The 14774-nt window shown below is 41.5% G+C and overlaps 1 protein-coding gene across 1 annotated transcript in view; it reads left to right on the plus strand.

Moving 5' to 3' along the window:
* Positions 1-9624: 9624 nt before the first annotated feature.
* The window catches only part of LOC119412145 (netrin-4-like), an 11056-nt gene continuing 5906 nt past the window's right edge, over positions 9625-14774 (plus strand). The window contains exons 1-4 of the mRNA XM_037679121.1: positions 9625-9694; positions 13359-13840; positions 13921-14220; positions 14403-14529. Coding sequence (XP_037535049.1) covers positions 9625-9694; positions 13359-13840; positions 13921-14220; positions 14403-14529 — 979 coding nt within the window. The remainder of the gene's footprint in view (positions 9695-13358; positions 13841-13920; positions 14221-14402; positions 14530-14774) is intronic.

Consider the following 14774-nt stretch of genomic DNA (forward strand, 5'->3'; position numbering starts at 1 on the left):
GAGCTGGATTCCAATCCAGACCTCAAAGTCCTCTTTCAGCTGCGCAAACAGCTAAAACTACTTAAAGGCATCCTAACTTTCGCTCATGGACGGACGTCCTCACCTGTGTTCGTGGTCCCCCATGACCACAGGGGGGTGATGTTAGTCCATGCACATGACCTTCCGTCCGCAGGACATAAGGGTGACAATGCCACGCTGAAAGCATTAAAACAAATTGCTTATTGGCCTGGAATGAAAAAGGATGTCAAGGACTACATAAAAGGGTGCCTGATCTGTGGCCAGTTTCAACCATCCAGACCACTTCACAGAGCACCACTGCATAGTAGAGGCATTGCATTTCCATGGTCGGACCTCCAGATTGACTGGGTCGGACCACTCACTAAGACCTCTAGAGGAAATAAATATTTTCTCACGGTAACCTGCGCGTTTACCAAATGGGTAGAATGTCTACCAGCCCCTAATGACACAGCACAAACCACTGCTATGTTGTTAATGAATCATGTATTTTCAAGGTTTGGACTTCCCCTTAGGGTGAACTCAGACCAAGGTACACACTTCACAGGTGAAGTAATGAAGGAACTGTGGAAGACGCTAGGCGTCAAAGCCAACTTCCATATTGGCTACCACCCACAGGCTTCAGGCCAGGTTGAGAGAGCAAACAGGACTGTGGTGAGTATTTTGAAAAAATACGTAGCCGCAAACCACAAGGACTGGGACGTGAAACTCCCTCTGGTCCTCATGGCCATAAGGGCCACTCCACACACGTCGACTGGCATCGCTCCTTTCGAGATGATGACGGGTCGACAAATGACTCTCCCTCTGCACCTGTTGTACCAACCAGGCGATGCTGCCATGGCAACAGCCTACACCACACAACAATACATGAAAGACTTGGAAAGACACCTTAAGAACACTTTTGCTTTCGCACAGAAAAACCTGGAAAAATCAGCTGAAGGACGCAAAGCGTACTACGACCAAAAGGCCTCTTACGAGGAACTCCAAGTGGGAGACAGGGTCTGGTACTACACGTTTGCACCCAAAACTGGGAGAGTAGAGTCCGGGACCGGAACTCTCGCCCGTAAGCTGATGCCCAGATGGACTGGACCCCATCTGATAACTGACAAAGTGTCTCCAATTATCTACCAGATAAAAATCAGTAAAGGCCAAAAAGAGCCAACTGTTAAATGGGTACACCGTAACCAGGTTAAATTACACAAGGCGTACAATAACTCCTCAGGAGACAAAGACATCACAAAATCTGACCTCGTGGGAACAAGGGTCATCCAAGCAGTAGATAACTAATGGATAATAAACTTAACCATAGTTTAAACTCACAGGACCTACCCTTGACCATTACGAAGCTAAGACCTATCTCTTTGTGTTTCCATAGGACAATGATGGTACCACTCCTGGTAATCTTCACCCTCTTGTGTGCCATCCAAGAAGGGCAAGCTGAGATCGTAACCCTTGGGCCCACCTCAGGCATCGCTCTGAGGGACCAACCAGGATTGCTCATCACAGACTGCCGCCTATACACTCGAAAGGTCTTCGTCCGCTTCGACCCCCAAACTGTGATCAGACAACACGTCGACCTTAGAAACGACTGGCTAAACAAACCATGGTATAAGGTATCCCTAGAAAGTGCAAAAGGAGAGATCCGGCACGTCCTAAGGCAATTACATAAATTTACCTACACCCAACAAGAGTTGGGCGGAATAAGTACAAGACAAAAGCGCAGCATCGGCGGGCTCCTGCTTGCTGCATCGTCACTAGGATCACTGTTTGGCCTAGGTTTGTCCGCATACAACACTGTCAGTATAACGTCACTAAAACAACAAGTGTCTGAAGTAGAAAATGAGGTCCCAAAAATCCGAGCACTAATGGACCTTCAACAAACTCAATTGAGACAAGTGACTGAAACAGCGAAAGATACTGTCTTAGTGCTTAACACTCACACCCAGGAAATCAAAGCCCTCGTACATGCGATAAATGAATTAACTCTTAGGGTCGAAATGGATTACACTGTCGCACACCTGATGGATAGAATCTTTGCAGACATGCTTAGAGATATCAGTTCGTCGGTAGATACACTAGCCACCGGTAGGATCCCACCGTATCTAGTCTCGCTAAAGATGGTGAACGACATCCTCGGCTCCGCTACACGCGAAAGAGTTACGCAAACACAGGCACACCTGGCTTACACTCTCGGTAGCGCGATCCCAATCTACGTTGACCACAAGACGTTTGAAATGGCGTTCCTCATCAACCTACCGATAATTCCCTCAAACGGCATATACAGACTCAAGGACGTCGTAAATGTTGGCAATTGGCACGGCGAAAACCATGTTCAAATTGACACACCAAAGATGGTTGCGTACCACGACGACAACCCCTCAGTATACCTAGCTCCCAACCTGCAGATGTGTGTTCTCACTCGGGAGATACACTATCTGTGCCCGAGCAAACCGTTTATGTGGAATAAAACCGCGGGCATATGCGGATTAACACCTATTCCGGAAAATTCTAAGTGTTCAACGACCATAACGCCGCGACACCTGGCTAAGACCGCAAAGGCTGAAATCATCGGATCACGTTGGCTAGTGAACGCCCCCCAAAGAGAGGCGATCATGGCCTACGGACAGCCTGGAGCAAATAGACCCCTGGTCTTACCGGACAAAACAATGTGGATCAGTGTTCCCCAGGGAACAACCATACACATTGATGATTTGACGCTCTATCACCTCGATCCGGGACAATGGGAAACGACTCTGGACGACACAGAGTACCTAAAAAACATGACTATAGACATAGATCCCGGAACCTTGGAAAGGATCCGGTTCGAGGGTACTAAGGTCGTCGACGTGGAACCGTTAAACGGAGTTCTCAAGTCTCTCAGGTCCGAGAATAATAACCCAATCCAACCGATTGCCTATGCGTGGTCAAGTGCAGACACATTGATCGTAGCCCTGCAAATGATGATATTCCTCGTGCTATGCGGGATACTCATAGCCCTGTTCCGAGGTCTCCGGTCACTCCGAGTCCAACAAGATCTACATGCAGCGCACCTCAATGTGATTATGTCTCGCGCACGCGGGTCTAAAAAGAAACAAACAAATAAACGGGACAGCGTGACTGAATCTGGCAACCAGGGTGAGGAGAGGCAGTGAAACGATGTTTCTAGATGCTTAGTCACTACTCTTGTTGGTGTTGGAACGTTGTTTAGTTGATTTTGGTTGTTTCTGAGGTAAGAATGAATCTTGTGTGTAGTAAGTTAGAGACTAAGAAGCCTTTGACCATGCCAACATGCAGTTCATTCACTAAATTGCAATCTTTGCGGAGTCAATGTATATTATTGCTACTTTGAGTACCATAATCTACATTGATCTCACAACGCTTAAGCCGAACCTACTCGAACAATTCTATTCGGGGGGATAGCTAATTCTTTTTGATAAGTCTCGCCATAGACTTCCAAAACATTTATGGGAAAACCAAACACCCAATCTCAAGTCGTTCGTCTAAAAGACAACAGACAATTACACCAAACTATATTTTACCATGTAAAGCTAACTTAAACCAAGTTAGAAATGGAAAAATAGTTTGGAACACTTTTCTATAGGCATAAACCCCTGTAGTACCCCTTTTCAGCATTCTCCACCCCTTAACTGGTAGTTGTAGCTGTTCCCAACCATAATAGCTTACACACCAGGTGCATATAGTTTAAGACCTTATGTAAAATCCCCTTCATAAGCCCACCTTAAACCACATAATTGCATGACACATTGAACCAGAACGGCACAGGCTGGACGTCGCTGGAGACAACCTTCGCTGGAGGCGACCTGCAATCCTGACGTTGGTCTCAACTCTTCATCCAGTGGCCGCTTCTTCAGTTCAATCCAAGGGAACCCCTCTGTATGCTGATTAATCAACACTTCCAATCGCTGTGGATTTACCGTTGTGGATTATATGACTTTTTCCAATGGATTACAGACTCTGTTTCCAAGGGGTTAAAGCATCGCTACAATGGAATTATCGAGACGATATGGGATTATAATCAACACAATGGAATACCAAGAACATTGTGGAATTACCTTGACTTTGTTTCCTTGCTGGATTACTTCTGACTTTGGTCTTCCTTGCTGGATTACTTCTGACTTTGGTCTTCCTTGCTGGATTACATCAAGCTCAAGGACATTTGAAAGTCTTAGTTCACGGTTGGAATTCATCCCCATGGACAGGTGATGATTTCCAAAGGGGGGACTGTAGTGAACCAGATGACCTCAAATCTACCAGATGGACAGAGACTGTTATTTTCATTGATCTGAATAAGTCTGAACCATCTGATGACTTTCTTTATTGAATTAATCAAGCAGAAAAGACAATCCTCTATAATCATTACTGTTTTACAAATGTTTTAATAATCAATTGTGGTAGTTTCACTCAATGCTTTACAGGTTGAAAAGAACTACTCATTTTTATTTTACATAAACAGTAAGTAATGATTTTTATTCCTCATTCCAAGAAGAAATCACCTGAATATGCATTTCTTGATTTTCTGTCTGAAATGAGCAAGCTGTCGTAAGTATGTGAAAGGTTGGTTTTCGGTCAACTAAAATGTTTACCGAGAAAGATGTCATGTTTAAACTTTTTCAGAAGATTACCAAGAGTTGACTCCACGAAGTCTGCTGTTGCTGCAATAATCTTTTCTGTATGTGAAAACAAATTTCATTCTCTGACCTCGACTGTTGATAAACACCTTACGTCAAAACCACTCCTCTTTCTGGTCCTTCCACGAATCAGAAAGCTCTAAATTGAACAGGAAGTCGACCCAAATAAAATGTGGCAACTTCCCAGTTCATGTTAGATTGAGAGTGCAGCCGGTTCTGAAAGTTTCAGAGCAATGAAGAGTCCAAGAGAGCAATGAAGAATCCAGAGGTTTTTGGGATTATAATTCTGTTTTGAGCTAACTACGCACGACTCTCTGAAGGTTTGGTAGTTCTCGACGGAGACGCTGAAACGAGTCAGAAAGGAACTACTCCGACGCTGATTCATCATCAACAGGTAGATGGTTCTATTTTGACCAAGTGTACCGTGAGAAGCTGAGATCGGACGGAGCGTGCAATTTCTGGTTAAACAGATTAAATTTCCCTCACATATTTCCTCTGTAAGATAAATCTCAATTTACTCTTAAACTCACCTCTCTCTCATAAATCAGTGCAGATATTTTTAGAAATATCTGAAGCAAAGTCCTCAAATCACCGCCGAGTGATTTGAAGTTCATTATTTGTGAAACTGTCTGTTATTATTTTCATATTTTGCCAAATTAATGTAAATGTTTGATGTTAAACTTTGATTCTGAAAATAAATGATTCCATTCATTTGATGGGTCAAAGGTAATAACGTCTCTTGTTCGCATTCCTTTAAATTCAATGCACGGCATTACACAGTCAGAAAGATGAAGAACTCGTGAAAAGTATGCATAAATATATATCCATATATTTGTCATACAACAAGTGACACGTACCTCACGTGACTCACTACACACACACACACACACACACACACACACACACCATGAATGATCAATGTTTTACTGTTGGCAAGACGAGGACTGATAGTGCCTTTTCTCCTGTGACCAATCTTTTTGACAGATGACCTAAAAGGAAATGATCTAAGGAAAATACTTCACCACAGTCATTTGCAATCTAATTCCTATATCCTTTGTAAAATATCATGAATACTGTACATGAACTACTTGCCTGTGGCTCTTTTGAAGACTTTCAGTTTGTTTAAAGATTACTCTGACTTAGCCTTTTCAAAGTAGAAGCAAGGGTTCCTCTTTGTCTGATCTGTAAATGCAGAGCACACTGCAAATGAGAAAATGGGAGGTACCATATTTTCCGGCGTATTAGTCAGTTTTTTTTACATAGATATGTCAGTCCTGCGACTTACACGCCAAAGTGACTTATATACAAGTTTTTTTCATATTCATAACACAATTTTTGACTGATGATTTAATTTTGAAGAACTGCAAGAGCGAGTCCTCCCATGCCCGCTTGCTTCACTGGTGCAGGCAGAGGAACACTGGAGAGCTCACGGCTCCGGCCGAGATGGATGGATGGATGGATGGATGGTGCTGCGCCACCTAGGCAAAATGAAGTTGTTTGGACCATTAAATAAACGCATAATAAATGTGACAGGTCATCAGTGACACATAATAAATGTGACTTATACACTATATGATTTTTTTCCTTGCCATGATGCTTTTTTTGACTGATGCAACTTATACTCTGGAAAATACGGTATGTGACCCATCAAGGTTGGAGGGCTTGATTTGTAATCTGTTTCTGAGGAGATCTTTTTCTTTCAGTGCCCAACATGGAGCACATGTTGGAACCAGAAATGTGGATTCTCTTGTTAATAAGTAAAAAAAAACCCACTTAATTGGTTGTGGTTTGGTTTGCATTCCTGTTGACAGAAAATTACCACTCACTTCAGCCCAGTCACCTCAGAATTCAAAGTGTTTTGCATTTTAAACTTCATTTGAGCATTCCCGTAATTTACTCGCAGAGACATTTATTGCATGCGCTGCTCCTAAAAAAGATTTTTAACAGCTCTGCAGCAAACTCTGACCTTAAATGTGTTGTGTTAAAGTAAATGTACCATTTTAAAGCCTTTTCAAATATCAGAAGACATTTCACTGCTCTGTAAACATTCCACAGACCTTGCAAGGCCACACTGATGGTTTACCTCAATGTTTTATCCATTACCTGTCTTTCTCAAACATACAAATCCACACAGAATTCCCTGTAAAGCATAAACGCGGAAATTTCATTTCTGAAGGTCCCATTGAAGCAAAACTAACTTTAAATCAATGCAAAGCAACTTGAAACTATGTCCGTCTGTTACTGATATTAACAGATAAAAGCTAACATCTTGTAAAGTGAATTAACTCGAAACTCCATAAAGCTATTTCTGGTTTAATGAGTGGATCAACAACAAAAGGGAATCAGTGAGATGTGTGACCATTGTGCAGGTTTCATTGTATGGAGGCATGCCATGCACATTGAAGCACAAAGACATGAAAAAAAATAATTTGAGGTAGGAGAATTAAAAGAAAAGTACAAGCCCATTTCAGAACATGCTAGAGCATTGTGTAAAATATAAATAAAACAGAATTCAATCATTTGCTAATCTCAGAATCCCATATTTTACTCACATTAGAACATAGTAAACAAATAAAATGTTTAAACTAAAAAGTAGTATAATTTAACAAAAACATACATTTGAATTCACTGGCATCAAAACCTCAAAAAGAGGAGATATGGGCAACAAAAGGCTGCAAAATAAATCCAATAAGAGCATTTTACAACTAATTTGGCAACAGGCCAAAGAGCATTTTAGAGAGGCTGAATGTCTCAGAAGTAAAGATGGACAGAGGTTCACCAGTCTGCTAGAAACTGTGTCTAAAAATAGTGAAAGGCCAAAAAGCTGAAAGTTTTTTTTAGATTCTCATGATCTTTGGGCCGTCAGCACTGGATTAAAAACAGGTCTGATTCAGTTCTGGACATTACTGCATGGGCTGAGAAGAAGTTTTTACAAATCATTGTCTATAGACACAGTTGTGCGTCCAAGCACAAATGCAGGTTAAAGCTCTATTGTGCAAAGAAGAAGCCATATGTGAACACCATCCAGAAACACAGCCAACTTTTTTGGGCCAAAGCACTTTGAAAATAAACTGAGGCAAAACTGTTCTGTGGTCAGACAAATCAAAATGTGAAATTCTTTTTGAAAATCTTAGATGACATGCCCCCCATACTAAAGAGGAGAGCAACCATTCGATCTGTTATAAGCACATAGTTCCTGCCTCTCTGATGGTATGAGGGTGCATTGGTGCCTCTGGCATGAGCAGCTTTCACATCTGGAAAAGCCCCTTCAGTTAAAAAAAGGAAACACATGTTTTGGAAGCTGTGTTTCTATCCAGACAATGACTTTTTCAGTCAAGACCTTGCAAGATGTGTTGCTACAATCAAATGCAAAATTCACTTTTGTCACCAATATCTATGTTTAAACATTTAACTTATATGCTCCGTTGTTACTAAAATAATCTTATGAGAGTTGCTCAAATTTGCGTTGAGTTTTTGTTTACCCTACAAAATGTGGAGCCTTTTTCAGAACTGGAGTTGTACAACAACAGAGGGAGTGATTTTGTTTTAGAAAAAAAAAAAACTTTAATGTTTGAACTGTTTTAATCTAAACTGACACTGAGATTGATTATAAAATAAATGTGACAAAGCTGCTTTTCAAACACATCCATTTTCTTCCATTTCGGCAGAGCAAACATAATTATCATCACCATTTGTTCATGTCAGGTTTGAGTGATTCTGGTTTTGATCTTCTTTCTGGGGAAAAGCAAGTAGGAAGGTCTGTAAACAATTTATACGTTTCTCAAAAACAGTCTGACTCTGTGCGTCTATTCCAATTTTCTGAGCAGCCTGTGTTTCAAGTTAAGCCATAAAACTGAACTGACTCGTGTATTCTTCTTCCAACAGAGGAAATGTGTGTGTGTGCCAGAGGAGAGAGTATAAGATCAAGTTCATACCATAGGAAGCTGCATGTTTTATGTTGACAGAATTCACAAGGGACTGTCATTTTTGACATTACGCCCAAAAGGCAAAAGAAGAGCAATAATGTTTTTGACTATGTGTGTGAGCATGTGTTTGTTTGTCTGGTAGCAAAAAATCTCAATAACCAGTGGATGAATTTTAATGAAACGGAAAGTAATCTTTGAATGCACCTCTACATGTTGGTCTCAGTCCATATTCAGATGGCTGCCACAGCTGATCAACTGTAACACAATAGTGGCTTTAACTTAATGCACAGACACTGAGCTGAAATTTGATATGGGTGTTCTGAAACTGCGGCCAATATTATTCCAATATAATAATTTAATGTTATTTTGAGTACAAGGTGGTTTTAGCCTAAAACTCGGGCATGAAAGATGGCGGGCGACATGCATTTTATCCAACAAAGCCTTTATTTTAAGAGGTTTTAAGCAGGAAAGATGCATCCATGCGCAAAAGTTCTTCTTTTCTTTTTTTTCTTGTCCAAGCATAAAACTCCAAGCTGCCAGATTCTTCTTGTGCCACAAAGCCCAACAAGCTGCATCCAGCTGTGTCTGTCTCTGTTCAGGGGTTTCTCTCTGCTCCTTGTCGGAGGAGGAGACGGAATATAAAGAGTGGCGCAAACTCCAGTCTTGCGCAGAAACGCGCAGAGCGCCGCACAGTGCAGGCTCATCGTATCACTGGGTGATGAAACTTCAGGAAACTCTCAATATAGAAAGTGTATTTTAATGTTTTAATGCTCTAAATGAAAGATGCCAAACGTGGAAACACCATCTGAACACTGAACTTTCATTACAAATGTGCCCATCTGTTCCTGCGCGTGACGGAGGTTTAAACTTCAGTCTGATGCAAGGTTTGTGGATTTAGGAAAAACTCCTGGATTTTTCTGGAACCTGTGCGGAACTGTAAGAGAGATGTGCGCTGATGATGGGGCCACTCACGGTGCTGGGACCTGTCCTGCCTCACGGCGCGTGCTGTGAACCGGACCGGACCGAGGATGAGGATGTTGGGGAGAGGTCTGCAGCAGATGCTGCTTAGTTGGCTTCTTTTGTCTGTGACGCCCAGCGAAGCAGGTGAGGAATGTAACCACCTATTTATCTTGATGTTATTTTACACATCTTTCAATTTGAGGGAAAACGTCCTTCTTTGCCCCGCCAACCCTAAAGGAAGCATGCGCAGGAGGCGGGCGATGGTGTTTCTGCTCATGTTTGCGTCTGTCTGGCACCAAATGAAATGTGCAACTTAGAGAGTCAACCTGATTCATCATGGCAGCCACAGCTAACTTAATAAAAAAGGCTATAATTCAGTCAGTCTTGACCTAAAAGTTGTTGTGGCTGTAGTTAAGACTGATCTCAACACATTCTGAGCACTAACAGATTACACAAGATCTTTGTTTACAATTTTGCTATTACCAATTTGAAGTCAATTCTGTTAGCAAAATATGTCACCAAACACAGATTTTAAACAGATTTTCAGGAAATAGTCACATGATTACCTTTGGAGTCAATACAATTTAAAGGGCAGCTGTGGCTGAGTGGTTACAGCAGTTGTCCTCCAAGAGTTGAGGGTTCGATTCCACCAGCAGTCACATGCTGAAGTGTCCCATGGGCAAGACACTGAATCATTGCCTCTGATGTGTATCCCATCGGTGTATGAATGTGGTCTAAAGCAGTAATTAGTCTCTTTAGAATGATTTGTTCAGATTATCTTTGTAGCGGTGCAGTAAAGCGCTGTGTGAATGTGTGTGGAGGTAAATGAGGGCACAGAGTGTACTGTAAAGTGCTTTGATTATCTTGATTAGATAGAAAGGTGCTATATAAATTCAGTCAATTTACCATTTACCATTCCTTTCGACAGACAACTGATCTCAGAAAACAAAATGGCTACACTTCAGTCATTGTTACAGTTATTTTCCTACAGTCTGATGTATTTGTAGCTGAGTCATTCACAACACATAGGTCTATTTAAAAGGCTACTCATTCCTTAAAATGACACAATGCTTTTCCTGTTAACACAACATTTCATGAACTACTGGATGAATATAATAAACTTTGAGAAATTAATCATTGGAGGTACCTCTACAACTGATTTTTTTTAAAGTCAATTTGATTTAGGGTAAATGGACTGTACTTTTAAAGCGTTTTTTCTATCTTATCAAGACACTCAAAGCTCTTTACACAACAATCTGTGCCCTCATTTACCCATTTATACAGCACTCAACTATTTCTGTACAAATCCTAGTCAGTGCTCAGATCACATTCATGCACTGATGGGACACACATTGGAGGCTATGAGGGGTTCAGTGTCTTGCCCAGGGACACTTTGGCATGTGACTGCTGGTGGAATTGAACCCCCAAATCTCGCATTGGAGAACAACTGCTCTTACCACTCAGCCACAGCCACCCCACAGGAGAGTGGCCACAGCTAATCAACATTAGCCAACACTGAATGACTATAACTCCATCTTAGTTTAATGACTAGTATGAATGGCGGCAGGTGAAATGATTTCCCTTCAAGGTGTGCTAGACCTTTAATTTTAAATGTTTTGTACAGCATTCTTCCTTTCATTAGGAAACTTTGCTGCCTGTTTTTCTGTAATAACTGTTAAAGTCAGCTCAATTGCTGATAACTCTTGTGTCTTAATTCATGAAAAATGCAAATATAAAGATTTAGTCATATTTAGTGCTTAAACTCCACAAGGTTTGAATCATTGACTGAAAAAATCCTGCTGGACACACGTAAGTAAAAGAACATTTTTACTTTGAAGGGTACAGGATGTAATGTATTTCCATCTGCAGAAGAAAAAAGAGAACAGAGATTAGTGGTGTTTAGTGCAGGTACCGGTAAATGTCTTTCTCCAGAATCGTTCGTCGAAAGTTTCTCTTTGACTTTCAGGTTTCTGAGAAGGAGTTTGGGATACAGGAGAGGTAAGCACAATAAATAAAACTAGGAACATGGGAGCCAGCTTTTTGGAACTATCTTTTATGGGGATATCACGGGGTGATATCCAGACCTTTTATCCATGTGAATATTGTGGTGCCTGTATTTTTCCATCAACCATAATTTTGTTCTGGTCCCCTGGATGTAAGAGGATCTGTTGCTAAGGTCTTCTACAGTAGGTGGTACCTGAGCTCTGCCTTATGGATGAAGAACAACAGAGGCTGATAACCCAAGAAACCTCCAAATGAAAGAACCCAGAAGCTGAGATGGTAAGACTAATGTGAACGTATTGGATTCAAAGTAATTAAGAGCTCCCTGTTGAGGGACGGTGAGAGATCATTCAACAGAGTGCAGCTTTTATGTTTTGGTTCACGCAATCACTTTGGTCATTGCTTTAAAAGTGGACTCCAAATGATAGAATGTGGCCCCAAGGAGTTACAAAAGGCTTTCCACACTTGGAACGTAAAATGTGCACTTTGATCATAAACTATATATGAAGGAATGACATGCAGTCTGTCAAAATTCTGGACAAGTATCTGAGTTGTCTCAAAGTCTGAAGGACACTTTGAAAGTGTAATGTAATGTACCGCCTTGAAAAACCTGTCCACTGTAGTGAGGATGATGGCATTGCCATCGGAGACAAGTCCAAAGAGATATTCTTCAGAATGAGTATTGAGATATGCTCTGCACCACCAAACAAATCAAAGATTAGTATCCTGCTACCACTTGAGTCCCACTGAGAGGTTAAACCATGATTGCTGAGAACTGACAGGACATTTTCAGTCCTAGTGGAACCCTGTTTTGTTTTGGTTGGTCCGTTATGTCATGATTAATAATTAACCACACCAATGTTCCAAACACTTTGAAATTATTTTATTTTGAAGGGTGCAGGACGTAATGACTGTTTCCATTGGCAGAGGAACAAAGGGTGGAACAGAGATTTTGGGGTTTTGCAGGCAAGTATGTGTTTTTCCAGAAAAGTCTGTGAGACTTTTCTTACTTTCCGTTTCTTACTTTTTGTCTTTCAATGAATCTCTGAATCTCTATGAATCTCTAACTAGAATAATCACTGTGAAAAACCATATCATGTTGCTGCTGATCTGTTTCATGTTGCTGCTGATCTGTTTCAATGTTGATGTGTTCATGCGTGCACATCTGCTCACAGACTCATGTTCATGTTTGTGCTGATGTTCAATGTTTTTATGTTATGAGTGCTTAGTGTATATTTAGTTGATGTTTTTCTTAGTTCATATCTTAGATGTTATTACTGTTTTTCTTATACATTTTATTGTTGGGTGTAACTGGGATCTTGTGTACATAATTTCGCTCCACCACATGTACCACATGAGGTGCGAATGACAATAAAGAAACTCTGACTCTGACTTTCAGGACTTGGAGGAGAATTCCTGGATCCAGAACAGGTAAGCAGTGCAACTTAGGACGAGTGGCGAGAGAGCAAGCAGGTTAGGTTTACAGGCCGAGATGACTTCTGTGAGTTGCAGGAGGAAAATCCAGGAACTGAGAGGTTCGTGAAGGGAGATCTTCACTGGATGGTGGTTTTTAGGAGACTTTCAAAGGTTAGGTTTAGTGTTACACCTTCTCCAGCTCCTCTTCCAACAAAAAAAGACTAAAGGACATCAGAAAACAATCCCATCTGTTATTGTTTTATCATTGAAGTCCATGATATAAAGTGCTTGTTATTTGATTGGCCCTTGCAAGAAAATTTCCTCATTTAAAATATCCATAAACTCAGTGAAGAAATGTTCACTCTGTCCTTTCACTGACTCTCTGTATCAGTTTCTAGATGTGTGGACCAGGCCTGTAGCCCATCCATAGGGAACCTGGCTGGTGGCAGGATGCTTCGAACCCTGTCCAGCTGCTGTGGTACCAGCCCACTCCACCTACGCTTGTGTTCACATTCTTCTGAAAAAACCCCGTTTTGCCAAGAGGACACTCATCCACCTGCTCTCATGACTGACGACCCATTTTTGAATCCAGATACCTGGTGGGCATCGCAAAGAGGCAACATCCTGCAAGATGAAATACGACTAGACCTGGAAACAAAGTTTTGTCTGTCCCATGTAGTTTTAGTGTTTAGGTCACCCAGACCTGCTGCCATGATTATTGAGCGTTCAGCTGACTTTGGACAGACCTGGGAGTCTCTCAAGGTTTTTGCGCACAACTGCAGCACAGAATTTGATTTGGCTGATGATTTAGACGAGCCGGGCTCACTTTGCACGTCACGTTACTCCAGTGCTCAACCCTGCAGTGGTGGAGAGGTACATAAAAATGCACAAAGATGTTTCAAAAGTATTTGCAATCAGTGCTATTGATTGTTCTCCTTCTGCTTCTTTTGTAGGTAATTTTACGAACTCTAGACCCCAGAAATGCTAAACACCTAGACCCCTACAGTCCAGAGGCCCTCGTTCGCATGACCATCACAAACCTCCGCATCAGACTACTGAAAGCTCAGACTTGTCCTACAACCCTGAACCCCACAGACACAGCTCAGACCCTCACATCTGTATCAGAAAGCCCACCCTCAGCGCCATTTGCTGTTTTCACATTACAAACAAGAGGGACCTGCCTGTGCCACGGACATGCTGAATATTGTGTACCATACGAGAGAAGTCCAAACAAAACACAAGACAGTAATATGGTAAGTGACTTTTCCTGCACTTGAAAAAATAAAATACTTGCCAGTTAAAGGATTTATTATTAGTTTGTTTTACATTTTCCACCACCTGCCTGTATATTTTATGAGTGTCTGCAGACAGGAGATGTCTGCAGCAGAGATTAATGTTGATAAAAGGAGTGAGCAGCACAAGATGTGTGTTCCAGGTGTTTGGGAAGTGTCTCTGCATGCACCACACAGAAGGAGATCACTGTGAGAAGTGTGCCCCGCTTTATAACGATCGCCCCTGGAGGCCTGCCAATGGTAGCAGCGGTGACCCCAACCCATGTCGGAGTAAGTCATCGACACGTAAAAATAAAAATTGTCTTTTTTCCTTGTGGGTGGGACTTACTTGTCCCACCCCAAGTTATTCCATTTCCACTCAATGTGGCAGCATTATTTTGTTTTATTTGCCTCTTTCACTACTGTTCATCACATATGTTTCACATTATATAATGTACGCAAAGTTTGTTTTCTCAGTCATCCAGGTATATAACAACAAAAAAGGTTGAATCATGTCATCTGGACTTCGTTTTTTT

This window comes from Nematolebias whitei, chromosome 7 (genome assembly GCF_014905685.2).
Source record: "Nematolebias whitei isolate Nwh7 chromosome 7, NemWhi1, whole genome shotgun sequence".
Classification (NCBI taxonomy): Eukaryota; Metazoa; Chordata; class Actinopteri; order Cyprinodontiformes; family Rivulidae; genus Nematolebias; species Nematolebias whitei.